The 18019-nt window shown below is 41.1% G+C and overlaps 1 protein-coding gene across 2 annotated transcripts; it reads left to right on the plus strand.

The window, feature by feature from the left end:
- Window positions 1-48: 48 nt before the first annotated feature.
- On the plus strand, window positions 49-16782 carry wbp1lb (WW domain binding protein 1-like b). 2 transcript variants are annotated; one of them, XM_065953322.1, is made up of 4 exons: window positions 49-467; window positions 8089-8191; window positions 10466-10627; window positions 12616-16782. In XM_065953322.1, exons 1-4 carry the CDS (start codon window positions 381-383, stop codon window positions 13452-13454), a joined length of 1191 nt encoding a protein of 396 aa, XP_065809394.1. In that variant the 5' UTR covers window positions 49-380; the 3' UTR covers window positions 13455-16782. The 2 variants fall into 2 exon arrangements, with proteins under 2 accessions (XP_065809394.1, XP_065809397.1); XM_065953325.1 differs by lacking the exon at window positions 49-467 and adding an exon at window positions 5775-6072.
- The last annotated feature ends 1237 nt before the right edge of the window (window positions 16783-18019 follow it).

The following is an 18019-nucleotide window of genomic DNA, read 5'->3' on the forward strand; positions in this document are numbered from 1 at the left end:
TTGCCAGCTGGCCCGGTTCATCCAATCACCGGTCAGTCCGCAACCCAGCGGCCATCAAGTCAACTGAACGCCCATCACGTTGCGCACATGGATCGGGTCGAGGTGACCACGCCACACCCAGCAGTCCACGGCAGAATGCCTGTGCTGGAGGAGCGGCTTGTGTAACAGCTGTATCAGCCAGTGGCACCGACGGCAACCAGTTGCGCCAGCAGCTCCGTGCCTTGTTGAAATGTCCAGCGCGCAGAGGAGGCGGCGCATGCAGCGGCCTGCCAGCGCCACAGGGGCCGAGATATAGTTCAAGACATTCACACGTAGTTTGTCAAAAAAAAACTGTTTGCGTGCGTATGTTTCTGCCGTAGCTGTAGCCACTCTCTGGAGGAATGAGAGGCGTTTATCCGGCTCTCAAGATGGGATTGTTTTTGCACGCTGTTGGCTCTGTCACCCCCACCGAGTCCGCGGCAGACCGGGTAAGGTTGAGCGGGCGAAAACAAGGCTTTCACTCGGGGCTGTTAGCTAGCTAGTCACACAGCTAAGTTGGCAAACTTTAAAGATAGACGTCTTCTTGGCTCAATAAACAACAAACACCTTCGTTGTTAACAACACAGTTTTCTCAGCTGTTGTTAGTTATTGCAAAACAGTGACTTGTATGCTGACATGATAATGTTAACATGCTCAATAAATTCGTGTTTTAGCTCAAAGCTAACGCTATATGGTAGAAGTGAAGGGACGTGCGTGAGTCGGGGCCTTGCTCTGTTGTGTTTATGGTGAAGGGTTGACATTTTATCCACAAGTGAGTTGCATAAACAACGAAAGTAGTTCTTCGGGTATGAATATAACCAACTCGGGAGCCGTGAAACTAGGTTAACATTTACATGTATACAAGTTTTGTTATGCTATTCTCAAGCCAAACCCTCATAGTGAATTGATCTATGCTGCTTTAAGACGATGTTAAAAGGTTGACACACCAGAAGTATATATTAGGGATCAATATGTTATGAACATAAGATTGTGCTCCCACTACTCAGCCATGTAAAAGTCATTACATTTATTTCGAGAAAGTCGGGTCAAAACTCGGTTATCATGCAGGACACATACAAGATACCACCTTCCTGGTTTTATCAGCTGTGAATGTGCTGAAATATCTGTGAGGGTTCTCGTAAGGATTAAAGGTTTAAGATCTATTGCTGTCTTAAGAGTCAGATATCAAGATACAAAGGCCACCAACTAATGGACAGAATTGGGTTTCAATTTAATTTTCTTGTGGAAAAAAAAAAGTAGTCTGTTACTTTTGTTATCACTTTTGGTATGTGTCACTAATCTGTTTGTTATCATTGTTCTTGTGTGTATCAACTGTTGGGTCATGAAACTTCACGTATTTAAAGAGAAAGCAAGAGCTGTTATGTGTTATGACACACCGGCATTATCATGACAGTCCTGACACTTTATTGACATGACGGAATATATGTGAATATACGTTCAAGAGAAACTAAATCCCTTCACCATTGCAATGTGTTTAACTATTAACTTCAGTCAACAGTCAAGACCTTGTCCCTTTTTCTCCAAATATAACCCTACATCAAGTATTAAGCTAAGAGGAGTGTTCTTTGACTCTCAGTTTGAACTTCCTGAAACTATGCACTGGTTACATGCTGTGGTTTAAATATTGCATCTTGTTGTTACACGTGCTGACGCACCATTTGAGTGGGTAGGTTGATGTAATACAATGTAATGTGGTCAGTACCTGATACTGATACTTGAAGATATTTGTATTGACCAGAGTGAAGGATATATTGATTTATCAATGAATGTGATGAGATGACTGTTCAGTGAAAACTTTTAGGGCATGCAGAGTGCTTTTGGTTGTTTCTAGTTATGTATGAATAATTTTTTGTGATCTTCCAAATGATGCTTGATCATGACATCCAAAATGAATGGAAAAGAACAACATAGGGGGAAGCTACTGGTATGGTAGGAAATGACTGGTAAAATGTGAAGCCACACGCACTAAACCTTGTATAAGGGCTTCTTTGTTTATGGCAAAACTCATAATCCCCATTATTTTGATTGATGATCACGGTTATTAAACACGTTTACTCTTTGATTTTACAACATTTGCCTCACATGCATTTATTAAAAATATATCAACAATCACTTTGAAACTTTTACCACACAAGACAAAAAGCCTCAACTCAGCATTAATCATTTATCTCCATTGTCTTGTTTTCATGGTCGTGGGAAGCCAAAATCGTCATCAAAATTGAAACTCGATTAATTGCCCAGCAATACTCACTAGGTAGCATGCAACTTACATTTTTTGGGGGTATTTTTTCCCCACATTTGATCTCTTCAACTTCACCATTCTGATCAAAGATCGACGCAAACTTCATTATAAACTACAAAGAAAACATCTGACAGAATATTCTGAAGGCTTTAGTTATAATTTAGAATGAGGCTGCCAGAAGTGTCTCCGTCACTGCTTTTTTTCTTTTGACTCAACAGAGATTAATATGTTATGAACATAAGATTGTGCTCCCACTACTCAGCATGTCGGCTAAAAGTCATTACATTTATTTCGAGAAAGTCGGGTCAAAACTCGGTTATCATGCAGGACACATACAAGATACCACCTTCCTGGTTTTATCAGCTGTGAATGTGCTGAAATATCTGTGAGGCTTCTCGTAAGGATTAAAGGTTTAAGATCTATTGCTGTCTTAAGAGTCAGATATCAAGGTACAAAGGTCACCAACTAATGGACAGAATTGGGTTTCAATTTCATTTTCTTGTAAAAAAAGAATTCCAATGATTTTTGTTATCACTTGTGGATGGGATCCCATGTGTCTCTAATCTGTTTGTTATCATTGTGAATTAACCCTAGAGACGTGAAACTTCACATATTTACCGTCCTGTTTTAAACATTGTCTCAGGTAGAGAATTAACGGTGTGAGATAATGGCTGAAAACATCATGTTGTCATTTACTGCTGCGTGTAAAGCTGATGGTGCACTGATACTGCGAGACAACAGTTTCCTCACATGGCCCTGAGCTCTTTCTGCTGTTTGCATTCACCGCTCAGAAAGTTCACACAACACACAGTCAGCTATAAGTTATCTGTGTTGCAGATTTATCGTCCGCAGTGATCACATGTTACTGTCAAACGTTGTGATAAACATTTCTCATTAGTTCCCTTTGTATCAGCTGTTTTCTGCTTCCCATTTTCCCCATTTTCCCCTCCATTTTGCCGTCGGATGCTGTGATTAATTCAAGGGCTGTTGGCTCAAACACTTTACAGCTTGTTTTGTTGTTTCAGTGTACAGCGGTTAGAAACAAAGCCCCATACTTACTATTTTTTTCATTTTACAGATTACTTTGATGTTGAGCTGGTAAAGTTAACCTTCACAGTCACATGACATCATGGGTCAGAATAATGGTAGCCTGTCAGCAAGAGATCCCCTTCATCCTCCATCACACAGTTATTACATAAATACTGTGTTTTGCTTGTATCTCAGGGAAAGTAGGGCAATATTTCTGCACGGTGGGGGTTCCCGGTAAAGGGTCAAATCTTTTGTAAGTTTCTTTGGTTTAAATGAAGTGTTGACTTTGTCCTCTCTCTTACTGTTAATCTACCTGTCTACTTTTTGCTCTGTGTGTGATACAGGCAGTGTTGTGGAAGTTGACTGGGGAAAGTTGTCCCGTACCGTGCTTAAGCGCAATTCCCCCCCCCCAATCCCCCCTCTATTCTGCACTCACACTGCTACAGGACTTACCAGGCCTGAGCACGGTTACCGCTTGTACACAAAGTCGTAATACAACACAAGCATGGCTTTATGTGATCATGAAGCACACTTAGTTTACTTGGAAAAAAAACAAAAAACACATGGCGGCCGTGGGTTCAAATTCGACCGTTGCCCTTTGCTGCATGTCATCGCCCCGCTCTCTCCTCCCAACATTTCCTGTCTCTCTCCAGCTGTCCAGTCTAATAAAGGAAAAAGGCCAGAAAAAGAATTGGAAAAAAAAAAAGAACTAACTCAAAGTGCAGTTCATATTAAAATGAACGAGTTCACGTTCAAAGATCACAATTTTAAAATTCTAACTAAGTTTACTTTCTAAAAAAGTAACTAGTTCATGTTCATTTTTTATATATTTATTTCTTTTATGATCTAATGAATATAAACTGTCAATAACAGCCCAAACCAGCCAACACAAATGTCAGTTGAGCTCTGGTTCCCTCCCTGCCATGTCCATGCTTCATTTACATCTTTACTTTTATAAGAAGCGGAAATATGACTTTAGTGACTATATATATATATATATATATAGTGTATATATATATATATATTTTTTTTTTTACTTTAAAATTCCTCCTAAATTGTGAATACCTTAAAGCTTTCAAAACATCAGTAACCCCCAGGAGTTCATTTTGAATGTTCCTCTGGTCTTTGACTAACGCGTGTGACTTCAGGACTCTCGTACTGTCGGCTTTAGCTTCTCTTTAGCCTCCACAGTTTTGTGTGAAAGCTTGATGGTTGTAATTTAATATTAACTACTGGAGTTCGGTTTACCGCTTGTACTCATGAACACACGGTATGTTCTTACTCTCAGATAAAATCGGGCGCTGTAATGTTGTTGAACTGACCTCTTTGGAGCAGCACAGGCCAAGGACCAAAACAAACTAGATGTTTATCTGTGTGTTTGGGGGAATGTTTGGTATGAACCATTGCTAGATGTGCCATGTTTTGTTCTTGTAGTAACCTTGATAACTTTGAAAGAGTGCTTTCTTTGTTGCACAACAGAATAATAAACACGGGGTCAACGAGGTCTTTGAGCCCATCAGCCAACCGGCCGAGTCCTTCAGGTCTTTGCCAAGTGGACCAACTCTCGATCTGACTAAGAGCTGTTGTCACTAATCTCCATGGAGAGTATTTGATAGTCACCAGGGGAGTTTTGAACAGTTTTCATTGTCTGCTTGTTTCAACAACTTTCAATTACTTAGGCTGATTAATATCCAATTCAGCGTCAGTTTCTGAGACAGTAACCAAATCTGCTTTAATAATCTGGCAGTGGAGAGGAGGATCGTTTCAGTTCACCTCTTTGGATGGGAGACAGAGGAATCCAGTCGCTCCAGATTCTTTGCCCGATCACTGTCTGTATTATAGGAAAGCCAAGAGGTAATACATACTGAAGGGTATTCTCAAATGACTTAGATATCTTTAGGTGCAGCCGTTTGATTGACATGTTGTTACCTAATTTTCCCAGCTACACAAGTTAGTTATGTTTTGCGAATTAAATGGGGCACCTTTCCTTTATTATGGCCTATTTCTCAAAAAACAAAACAGCCCAATCAGTACTCTGCTATCTTTAAGCAGCACAGGCCAAGGACCAAAACAAACTAGATGTTTATCTGTATCCAGTTGCAAAAGAAGAGCTCAGCCTGCCAAGTCGGGAGCATAAGGCCGAGAAGAGTTAGTCAGTCAGTTGCTGAAGTAGTAAGACAAAGTGTCCATACAGAACATCATGTGTTTACACCAGAGAAAAGATATCCTTGTATCTTGGCGTGGGGCTGTAAGAAAAGAAACCGGAGCAGCTGTTGAGAAATGATTCATTTATCATATTTAAGGTTGTTGCCACACTTAATGTCAGCTGTTTGGTTTGTGCTGATCTGGTGTGTCTCGTGTGACGAATCATTCCTGTGTTTCTCACTGCTTTTCTTCTTGCTGCCCCCCCCCCCTCTTGCCCTCACACTCAACACACCTCTCACCGCTCGATACGCCTTATTATCCTGCAGCGGCCCAGCTTGGAGCTCACCGTCCGCTGCTGCTTGTAAATTTCCGCAAAGCAATGCTTGTCCACTGTTGGGCCTGGAGTAGAGTGGGCTGAGGGAGAGAGTGTGTGTGTGTGTGTTTGTGTGTGTGTGTGGACAGAGACAGAGGGAGAGTGAGAGAGAGAGGGAGTGAGAGTATGTTTCAGAGCTGTTTGACTTCTTTCCTCCGTGGGATAATGAGCCATTAGCTGAGGAGACTTCCGTGGGATTTTTGAACTCCGGATCATCATGCTTCACGATCTGGGACCTGGACTGGTAATCAATATAGAGAAGAATCATCTCCCTGCAGACCTCATTTTAAAAGCTTTTAATCAAGCTTACATCTTCCTGGAAATCTGCCTTTCTCATGCGAGCCTATTGATCACACTGCTTTGTTATCTGTCTAATCTGTGTCCTTTCCAACTCTCATGGCTCTGATGGATTCACTAAGTCAGGTTAATGTGTGGTTAGGCAGCTGCTAGTTTACTGTATTAACAGTAAAAACATGACATGGTCTGGAGTGGAGATAAGTGCCTAATTGATTTAGGATAAATGGGGCTGTTGTGTCAAACACCCTCGGATGTTTTCAGAGTCCGGTCCAGGCGTCAGCTGAACTTTCAAGTTGAAACTGTGTATTAGATGATGGGGGAACACTGAGTGTTTTTTTTTTTTTTTTTGCTGGCTGAGATTCAAACATTTGCACTTGATATGGGCCTGAAACAGTCATGAAATTCTAGCAGCTTACCAGCACAAGTGGTTAGGACTTGTTTACTCCAGATTCAAAGCTAAGTATAAATGTTGGCTAGTAGATCTCTGCTGTGTGAGCATTTCTTTTGACATATGTACCCTCCATCTTGAAAATATTACAAATGTCTCCCAAATCAAGAGCTGTGATATTTCGTTGATCTGTAAAAAACAAAAAACATATGCTGGTTGGAACCTCTTAAATGTTTGAATTTACTGATGATCTTTTTCATTTTAGATTGTAGATAGATTGTCTGGGTTTAGGACCGCAGGTTGAAGACAAAAAGTAACTTTAACAGGTCACTTTTTGTTCTCTGAAATTGAAGAAAAAGTACTTTTTTTTTTGTCTTGTTTGGACTGAAACAATACACATTGGCAAATTAGCACATTAACTGGTTATGAAAACAATCATCAATGTCAGTCCTGTCCAGGTCTACTCTACCACATGATATTTATGATACTACACTGTTGTGAAGTTTCCATATCAATCCTAATTTGTATAGCGCCAGTTCACAACAAATGTTATCTTAAGACACTCTACAAGAAGAGCAGCTCTAGACCTTACTCTTTGTTTGTACTATTCACAAAGACCCGACATGAATCCATCATGAGCACAGCATGAAGCAACATTTAACAAAGAAATCTCCTGAAAAACTCATTAGCATTGATATAAAGTAAATATTGTCATTATAGTGTCGTGTAGCGGACTCTGGTTGCTTTGTCTGCTGCTTCTGCATTGTTTTTTTACCTTCTTACCTCAGGAGGAGATTCTCCAGAGCTGTCCTCCCGAAATTATCTAGATATTTTCCGCAGTACATGTTTGAAAACAGCTTAAGAGTGGCAAGAATTTTTTTTGGTAAAGGGTCATGTTTACGATCGTTTCACACCCCATTTTCTTAAATAACAATATGTTTTTTAGGGGGAGACCAATAAGGCTCGACCGATACAGGATTTTGGGGGCTGATACCGACATCGATATTAGGGAGAAAAATAATCCCATACTGATATATCGGCCCATATCTCTCTATCATCTTCGGCGATTTTTAGATCTGACTGGTGAATATATCTTGAAATATTGCCACGTACCTTTTGATAAAATTAGCTGATAGTCACTGATATGAAAATATCGGCCGATTTTATCGGCTGTTCGATTCGCTCGGGCTCTAGAGACTATACAGGACTGCAGGAAGGCCGTTTGTATGAATGTTTTGATATAATAACCAATCTGTTTTATTTGAGACTGTTACCATTGTTCCAGTTTTAGGAAATGGGCTTTTGTATACAACTCAAATCTAACACAGAAACATGTTCATGTATGGAAGTGGAACACGTGTCGCAGCACGCTGAAGAAAAAGGAACAATATGAACTAGTCTAGCAGAGTAAAGTGAAGACTGTGACATCATGTGTTAGAAACAAACGTGTCGTAAAAATACCAATAAATCCATTTTAGACTTAAGATTTTACACTTAATGTTCGGATACATGATTTATTCATTGAAAGTTGCGATGATGATTAAACATTAAAGTCACTTTGTTCCTCTCTTTCAGAGCCTTCTGCACTGTGACGGTGTAAACAACCAGACCTACATCTGTGAGTCGGGACACTGCTGCGGGGAGTCTCAGTGCTGCAGCTACTACTATGAGCTCTGGTGTAAGTATCCTGCTTTGCCTTCTTTCTTATTTTTTCTTTAACCTTTTTAAAACCTCCCTCTATCTACCAACAATATTCCAAACCCACACAAGCACAAAACTCATGAAAACCTCCTGATATTTGCAGGACGAGCTGCATGTGTGAACGCATACAGCAGAGTTTTTTACTCAGACTTTATCCAGAGTTTCTCCAGCCAGCCCCCTAGTGTTTTTTCAGCAGAAAGTCTGAGTGAGCTGATGTGAAAACGCAGCAGGATATAATCTGGAGAATTTACCTCGAGGGAGTGGGAGGGGTTAGTGACGTTTATTCTCTGTGATCGACCATAGACTGTCTGCACACGACCGCTACGATGTCTGTGCACGTGATCAAACTGCTGCATTATGTTCTCTGTTCATCAGTATCTTCCCCTCCACTTTTTTGTTGATACTGTGATTCTGTATGTTTGAAACTTCTGGTTGAAATTATCAAGTTCATCTGAACAGCTGCGTCAAAAAATGCAAGTGAAAAATAATTTGAATAGTTCCTAGCTGCCCTATTTCCTAGTCAAAACTTGTCTAAAGTGAAGAAAACAGTCACATTTTGCACAATTTATTTTAAATCATCTGCGAGGAAACAATGTAATATTGTTTGCCGAGTGTGGCTAACGTTAGCATCAGCAAGTATGAGCATGAACAAAGTAACGCTGCTGCAGCAGCAAAGAAGAGAGACGAGGTGTGGGAGAAGATCACTGCTCGAGTCAGCGTGTTATTTTGAAAATGGTCTATTCATTTAATTTTAAATGAATGAGGAAATGAGGTGTGTTTCCAGCTCTGAAAGAGGGAGGAGACAGAGAGAGGAACTCTGGGTTCATTGAAGAAAACAAGTTTGACAAAAGATTAGATCAGGCTGCAAAGTTAACACCAGTTGACCTTTCGTAGTTTTTATGTGAAATTAAAACCAAGAATATAAGAGGGCAAATGTAAACACAAAAAACTTTAGTCAGCCTCTTGACTACCATAAATAACTGTAGAGTGGAGGTCTGGATGCATTTTAAAAAGTGTACCTAAAGCCTGGCTCACACCACAGGAGTTCTCAAATCCCGACCAATTTTGAAATCGAGAAGCAACACACACACGAGGAGAATCTCCACAGATATTCTTCTCCATTATCTCAAGCACGCACACACTACAAAGATGTGAAAATCATGACACATCACATACTACAGGATTTAAGATTATTAAACCTGACTGAGGTACGCACCACCTCACTTCACCTCGTGTAAACAATGGAATCGATTATACAGCACTGCTGTCTTCGTGGTAAATAGTAAATGGACTTGAGCTTGTACAACGCTTTTCTAGTCTTCTGACTACTTAAAGTGCTTTTTACACCGCAGGTCACACCTACACATTCACACGCTGATGGTAGAGGCTGCTTTGTAAAGTGACCATCAGTGTTAACTAATCCCATTCATTCACATTTATATGCTGCTGACGAAGCAACAATTCAGGGTTAAGTGTCTTGCCCAAGGACACATCAGACATGTGGTTGCAGGAGCTCGGGTTCAAACCCCAGCCTTCCGGTTGAGATATAACGGACTCTACCACTGAGCCACAGTCGTCCTGAGGTGTGGAGGACATTTTGGACTCTCATAGAAAATTAGGAATAATTCATTGGAGTCCTTATGAACGCGCAGCAGAGACGCATTATACTGAGAGACACCATGTATTATAGTTCTAGTTAACACACTTTCTTTACTAGAGACATAGGAGGCGGTGTGTGAGTGGGGTGTTGTTTTTGTTTTTCTCTGCCTGTTTAAACTAAACTTTAGATTGTTTAATTTCATAATAAAATCCTTGTAGAACACTCGGCCAATTGTCGACATATACAAACATTAATTGTTGCTCTTTATTTTACTGAAGGGTTTGGCTAAAATATGTAATTTAAAGACATTTTCCAAAAGTGAACCCAAAGTGAAAACCCATGTGAACATGTGACAAATATTGGGTTGCTAAAGAGAGAATGTTTTGGGACGCACTAAAATTCTCTGGGTGCTTTGTCAAAGAGATAGGAAAAGATCCTATGCAATACAGTTCATAATGCAGCACAGAGTGGAGGGCGTGTTTTTTACTGTAATACAAGCAGATGTTGGCAGTATTTGATCTGCAGTTGTTATGTTTGTATTAGCAGCAGGCACTTTGTTACATCACCACAAGCTAGAGTAGCATTTTTGTAAGTGCTCTACTGTACATTTCACGTACCGTTAACACTGTTCTGATTTCTCTTTCACTTTAGGGTTTTGGTTGGTGTGGGCAATCATCTTCATTCTTTGCTGCTGCTGCGTGTGTCACCATCGCCGCACAAAACACAGACTGCAGCAGCAGCAACGGCAGCACGAGATCAACCTCATCGCCTACCGGGAAGCACACAACTACCCCTCTGTGCCCTTCTACTTCAGTAAGTGCTATGATGAATGTGTATCTCCTGAGGTTGTTGCTTTTTCCCCCTGTGGATATGGATGTGCATGTGTGTGTATATCAGCCTATGTGTGTGAGAAGCCTGTATCTCAATAACACACTGTGAAAATTGAATTTCCCCTTGTGGGATCAGTTCTTTAAAAAACAACTGTGCCTACCTGCTAAGTACAAAAGAAAAGACAACAGTCAGCGGCTAGCAGGTGAAAACATTGGCAAAAAAAAGCACAAGAAAAAAAGAAACACTGCTCTTGTTGATATTGGCCCCAATTTGCATGAAACCCAAAACATCTTCCAACATAGAGCACTTAGTACAAATCTGAATACTACTGTGTGAGCATCCATTCGGTGTTGGTCCAACTACTGTTAGAAACATGTATAGCAAGTAGTACATCTTGTACACTAAGATAAGATTATATAACTAGGAAAAAGATCCAAATAACAAGTAGAAAACTAGCAGAGTGAAATGTTCCTTAAAAGTATCGCAATGTATTTTTCCATGTTGCTTCTCTCTTTGGAAGTCAGCACAGGTGAATAACTCAGCCCTCCATGTCAGATAATAAGGTTTTAAGTATTTATCAATATTGTCTTCAAATTTTACAAACCCCATGTAATGGTGCGTTCTATTTACCTTGAATCTTGGCGCTGGGAATGATGCCACACCCGAGTTATTGCGTGAGAGTAATAGTTAAGTCAAACAAGCAACATGGACGCCTCCAGGAGTACCTCTGTTGTGTTGGCTTATACCTGACATTAACAACACAATAGTTACAGCTTAAAGGGGACATATTGTGAAAAACCACTTTTACAGTGGTTTTTCACAATTTTCACAATCCTACAAACTCATCACACACTCCTGCTCTCAGCCAGTGCCTGCAGAGACTGTTGTTTGTAGGATGGAGAATGAATACAGACACACAGACTCCTTCACAGACTCTCACATGTGTATGACCACTTACCTCCTCTGTAAACATTATGCTGGTAAATATCCTGTGTTTCATGGCCGATGATGATGCTCGTTTGTGTACGTACGAGCACGTATGACGAGCACGCGAGCGAGAGCGAGCAACAGGTTACTGGTGCAGTTCGCGTAACGGCCTGCAGTGTCACTACAAACAAAGTATTTTTGAAAGTTACATATAGGCTGTTTAAACAATACTGTTGATGAACAGAGCGGCCATGTTGGATTTGAACTCAGACTACTGAAGTTGGTCTGAGTTTGAGAGTTGGAATTCCAACTTCAGGGGGGCGTTCCTGATGAAGTATCAGACCATCAACTCGTAATTTCCGACTTCTGAAATCAAACAGACTTATAGTAAATCAAGCCGAAACAACAAAGCGGCACAGTTAATTTGCTGATACAGTTATTCTATCGTTTCTTTATCCTTAAGATTCTGCATAATCAGCAAACTTCTCACCCTTATTTTACGACTGGTGTAAAGAGTCTATACATTATGTTTTTGCTTGAGCCCATTACTGGGCGTTGCAGCTCAGAGTATGACTCAAACCTGTGTCAGATGTGTATTATTTGTGAGTTGTTGTTGACCAGTTAAATCTAGAAGACATTTAAAACCAGCAAAAGTTTAGGCTCAAATGTGACATTTTCACTTGGATGTATCTCTGGTTCCACACAGCGTCAGAACCATCCCTGTTTGCATGCCCCAGTTTTCAGGAAACGGCCACTATTGCTCTCTTGGTACCTCGTCAGTGTTGCAACACCATCTCTCACAACAGCCCTGAGCACAAAATTGACCCAGAAATGAAACCTTGTTTTGTCACAATTTCCCCCCTAATGCTTTGGGAATGCTTGACTGGTGATCTGGCAACTTCAGAAAGGTCATACTGAAGTTTTAGGAGTCAGACGGTGATGTTTATTTAAAGCAAAAAAAAACAAAAAACATATAATTGTTTCTTATGTAGATTTGCCCTTTGTTGTACTCAAAACTGTTTTTTGCACTGTTTTCTCTCCAGGGTTTCTGCCAAACTACCTCCTGCCTGACTATGAAGAAGTTGTCAACAGGCCACCGACACCCCCCCCTCCCTACAGTGCCTCACACACAGGCCCCTCCTCAGTGGCCTTGAGTCCACAGGCTCCCGAGCAGCAAGAGGGACACTTTCCAACCACCCAGTCCACTGCAGTGACCCCGGTCTCTGATGGTCTGTGTTGCAGACCCAGCACAGACGAAGCACAACCCCCAACTTTAGACTTTCAGCCAAAGCCTGACAACAAGCCCCTGCAGACAGCACAGGATACAGGAAGGATTCTGCTGTCGGATGGGGTAAGCAGGGAGGGATTTACCAGCCAGGAGAAAAGAAGTGGAAGTGGGGACGACACCTGCAAAGACCCCCTCCTGAAGGACCTATCAGAGGGTTGCGCTGAGGACAAAGATCGACTCCCCATTGGAAGGAGGAGGCGATTCACAGGGGACTCTGGGATTGAGGTGTGTGTGTGTGGAACACGTGGGAGTAACAGCTTTAGTGGAGCCGGAGGGACGGGCCAGGAAGGCAAGGAGTTGAGGGAGCTCGAGAGCTTGCTGGGACGTGAGGGAGATGACGGGGGGGAGGCGGAGGGGGAGGAGGAGGCGGGCGACTTCTGCGACAGCTGCGGTCATCGAGCCTCCTTCGGCGTAGAAGAGGAGCAGGTGCTGGGCGGGCCGGAGAGGCGGGGAGCACGTGGGCCTTCAGTACCTCCTCAGCCGGTTCACCAGATAGGCAGCGCTGCACTCCACCCCCCGGTGTGCCTCCTCCTGCACACCATCAATGAGCAGGAGGGGCCGCACCACAGCACCAGCACTGAGCCCCAGGGCTGAAGCACACAAACACACACACTTCTGTGTCACAGAGTGAAAGAGAGAGCACTTGACTCAGAGCAAGGAGGCATAACCTTTTGTCTGAGCAAGTTCGTCTCATCAAAATACTTTCTCAGTGAGTGTTTTAATGAATGTGTGCGTCTTCGATTAAACAAGGATGGGAAGAGGAAGTGGAATCTCAGCTAAATGAGTGAGATAAAATTGTTGAGAACGCCTGCTCCTCCCCACACTTTACTGGTGGCCTTAACCTGTGTATTTTGGGTTATATTTGGGAAGTACAAGCCCTACCACAACCTGTGGCAATTAAGACTTCTCCCACTACACACACACACACACACACACACACACACACACACACACACACACACACACACACACACACACACACACACACACACACACACACACACACACACACACCTTCAGTCGTCCTTTTTATGCAACGAAAGCTACCGATACACAAAAGCTAAAGCTTTGACGTCAGGACGGGACACTCACTGCCCAGTCTGAATGCAGCTCTCCTCAGCAGGTGCTTGCAAAAAATTCTGCAAAGCTGTTCTCTGCTGGCAGGACACTACATAGAAACACACACACACACACACAGAGAGAGAGTGCAATGTGGATTTACCACAGAGTGTGCTTAAGAAAACTGACACTGTACAGGGACACAAGAACAAGACTGTGTGGAAGGTCCCATTCGACTCATGCTTCTAAAGTGCTTCTTCAGCGATTTAAAAACCGCCCTGCCTCGTGTTTTTGTTGCTCTCTATCGGCCCCGCTAGTGAAAGAGAAATATAAGTGCATTAATAAATCTTCATGTCAGCAGTTCTTATTTTGCACAAAATGTAAATATGTTTGTAAAAGAAGCTTTTAGCTACACAATCAAAAGAGAAAATGTTTCTTAAATTCAGTCTTAACTTGCAGTACATGATCAGTCTTTTAGGGCTTTGTTGCAGCGTCCATGAGAAACGGACCTCTGTGAATTGCCAATAGGGAATGCAACAGATTCACTTTGTACACAATCATTTTCTAAAATTAATGTGATGAATGTTTGTAGTATGTGCCTACCCTCCCCCACCCAAAAAAAAGTAGAATTTTCACGAACAATGATACGCATCAGTGAAAATGACCGACTACGTCAAAGCAGGTACCAAACCCAGGAAAAGAATATTAAGCTATTTAGAGATTACACCTGAGATGGGCAACGTCAGACCTCAAACTTTGTGTCAGTCACTTCAGTAGATTTCCACCATCACCAGCTTCACAGTATAAGAACATGTATTCAGTCATTGATTCACTTAATACCACGCATTTGCAGTATTTATTAATAAAGGCTTCCTCCACAGTCCTTTAAGGCTGATTGCAGTTAAGTTGGCTGTGTAAGTTTCTAAAAAAATATGGCTTGTTGGATTTTTATGAATGGATGACCCGGCCAATCTTCTGCATTTGTGGAAGTCTAAGACATGAAATGCATCTTCAAAGGAGAACAAATCGGCATATGTCTTTATTGGATTATCATCATTTAAAGGAGATCTGTTCTGCTGATCTGTGTTAAAATACATACAAATAATGTTACAATGTTGGATTTTCATACTAAACCTCTGCAACGTTTTTTTTTTAAACACAAGATACACAGTTGTTGGTGTAATCCCCGGACGTGGTTTCCTGCTGCTCTGAATGAGACATGGCCAGGCCTAACAGTTGATCAATCTGCAGATGATTAAAGTAAAGCATGGAGTGAAGTTGTAGGGCATGCTCCCAGCTTTATTTAAATGTCCCCGCCTCTGCAAAAAGAGCTGGCCAATCAGCAGAATGTGGGCATGTGGGAAGGGGAGGCCTTAAAAAAACAGTAGCTGAAATGAACAGTTTCAGTCAGAGCCTGAAATGTGAGATTTTACTGACACCAGTATCAGATAAATAAGGAGGCTTTTGAGATACGCTACTCAATAGGCATCACAGACTGACATAATTAATGCTGAAAATGAGTTTAATAGATCTCCTTTAAAGGATACTTCACAGTAAGGTATTTACAAAGGTTGTTAACACCGTAACAGCTGTTAGTAAGGAAACAGCCAGACTTTTCTGATATACATGTTTTCTAATATAAGAATTTTAGCTAACTAACATTTTTAAAACAAAAAGTAATTAACGGTTGTAAGAATAATCCAAAGCAGCAGAAATCAAAGAAGAGTAAGTTAAGAATCAGACTGCATTATAGAGTGACAGGTTTGTATGTGTTCTTGGCTATAAATAATTAAACGTGTGTCTTCTGTAATGGACACGCACTTCAATTTAACGAGCAATATTTACAATGCACTGCAGATAGAAAACAAAGACCAAAAAGAAAAACACTCAGCGCATTACAATCTTAAATAAACTTCCGTTATTGTTCAGTCTCATCAGTTGTAAACACCTTTAAGAGCACAGATGTTTTAAATCCAGAGATGTTGATTAATGATGAATGTGCCATGAAATATTTCTGCTGTGTCAAACTCTTCCAAACTGATTTGTTCTGTTTTTTTTTTTTTGTTTGATATTAACTGGAGCTGTTCAATTTGACGTGCCACTATGTTGGGCTAATGTATCGCCTCCGTAATGACTTTCCTTGGCAACACACTCTAAACACATTTTAATGTCTGCAATGCACAAATGTTTCAGTCAACAGTCTCACTTATTCATGTACACCACCAGAAACCGTTTGAGAAGAAGATGTCTCCCAAAAGCACAAGTAGAATTGTAATGTGAACTTTCTGTGTTACCAGTAGGATGCCTCATTTTATCAACCAATGCCTGAGCATACTCTAAAGTGCTTTATATGTTCCTTCTTTGTGTGAGCTGGAAAGTACCAGTGTGTAACTGTGGTACATGTAGTACCAAGATGAGCTATTTTTCATATCAGCCGAATCCTTTAAAAAATTATATTGAAACTGTAGAAAATTTCAGAACCACTTTATATTTCCAAATAGTGCATTATATTCTGTAACGAGTTGGTTGCTTTCATAGTTTTTTATGAAATCATTAGCTTTATTGTGATGGACAGATTTATTGTTCTCTCTCATTATGGGTATTATTCTTTTTTTTCAGTCAAGAGAAAATGTAACTTCTTTTGAGAATGATCCTGAAGTTATGTGAAGGGTACGTTAGACTAACAAAACAGTTGAAGACTTGTTAACAAGATCAGGGGCTTCTCGCCAAAGACACGTTTTCTTTCTTCACAGGTGCGTGTGAGGTGGTTTTGCACATATTCTTTGAATGTTCTGATCATAAGCCATTTATTAAAACAACCGAGATGGATGTATGTTCAATAAACATGCCCTTTTAAATTTGAGATGACTCTTGTTTTAAAAAACAAATCGTACACGTATTAGCACACATGTTAATTGGTCTTGAGAAGAAAAGAGGATTTGAAGGAATCATTTCAATATGATCCTTAAAGGTCCCATATTATGCAAAATACACTTTCCCATGTTTTTCTAACACTAACGTGTGTCCCTAGTCTGTCTATAAACCCTCCAGTTATGAGAAAAGTCCATCCTCTTGATCTTTTGCCTGCTCCACTTTTCAGAATATGTGTGCTCAAACAGGCCGTTTGGAGATTCTACCTTCATGACATCACAAAGGGCAGTAACCCCTCCCCCAGGTGGCTGACACTCCCACAGCTAGGTGTTTGTTTTGCCCTGAGTCTACCTTTTCAACTTAAACAATTGAGCATGCTGCAAGAAAGCCCCAGTTACCCAAGCCTGTCCATAGGGGCGTGGTCAAACACAGCTCATTTGCATTTAAAGCTACAGACCCAGAAACAGCCTGTTCTGAGCAGGGCCGACATAGAGGGTTTTTATTATAGGCATGATCAAATACGGATCAGAGTGGATTGATAAAATGAAAAATCACAGACATGTTTGGGGTGCTCTGAGACTTCTTTAAACTGGTTGAAAAGGAGAGTAATGTGTGACCTTTAATGTCGATACATTTTGAATTCAGATCAAAATGGAGGGATCACAACAAGAGTATTCTGAGTAGCTGACAGGAAGTTATGAATGTGATGAGATGCCTTTTAGGGTGCAGTTCTTTAGTTGGAAAATAAATACAGAGTATGGTGTTTAAGGATGGATCTAAGGAGACAAGAGAAGACCACATTTGTCCTGCAGGTTCCAAAGAGTGACAGCAGCACTGAGTAATCAGGAAGTACATGAACTGTATACTAGAAAAAGAGAGCATGAGAGGACATTTTGAGAGACAGTTTGAATTACCAGGCAAAGAATTCAGGAAACTGAAAAGGACCCTTGGCATGAAAGGGAGGCATCCAGCTGGACTTTTTAAACATGGGCAGGTACCAGAAAAACAAACAAACAGAATATGTACTTTTTAAGTATAAATACATGACAAAGGCAATTCAATTCATGTATCAGGACCAACAGTAGCATGTTTAAGTGGAGTTGTGTTAAGTTGTCAAGGCAACGAATGTCAGGAGAAACACTGCAGGATCTATCTACCTCCAGAAGATGGCAGTGGTGCAAGACCAAGGAAGCAAGCTGCCATAAAAGCATAAAGGAGACGAAGAAGAA

This window comes from Labrus bergylta, chromosome 1 (assembly GCF_963930695.1).
Source record: "Labrus bergylta chromosome 1, fLabBer1.1, whole genome shotgun sequence".
Lineage (NCBI taxonomy): Eukaryota > Metazoa > Chordata > Actinopteri > Labriformes > Labridae > Labrus > Labrus bergylta.

Excerpts from the sequence above, each read along its gene's own strand:
- wbp1lb (XM_065953322.1), top strand. The coding sequence starts at position 381 with ATGAGAGGCGTTTATCCGGCTCTCAAGATGGGATTGTTTTTGCACGCT. Across the intron at positions 468-8,088 it reads CCGAGTCCGCGGCAGACCGG|AGCCTTCTGCACTGTGACGG; the intron begins GTAAGGTTGAGC and ends CCTCTCTTTCAG. Across the intron at positions 8,192-10,465 it reads CTACTACTATGAGCTCTGGT|GGTTTTGGTTGGTGTGGGCA; the intron begins GTAAGTATCCTG and ends CTTTCACTTTAG.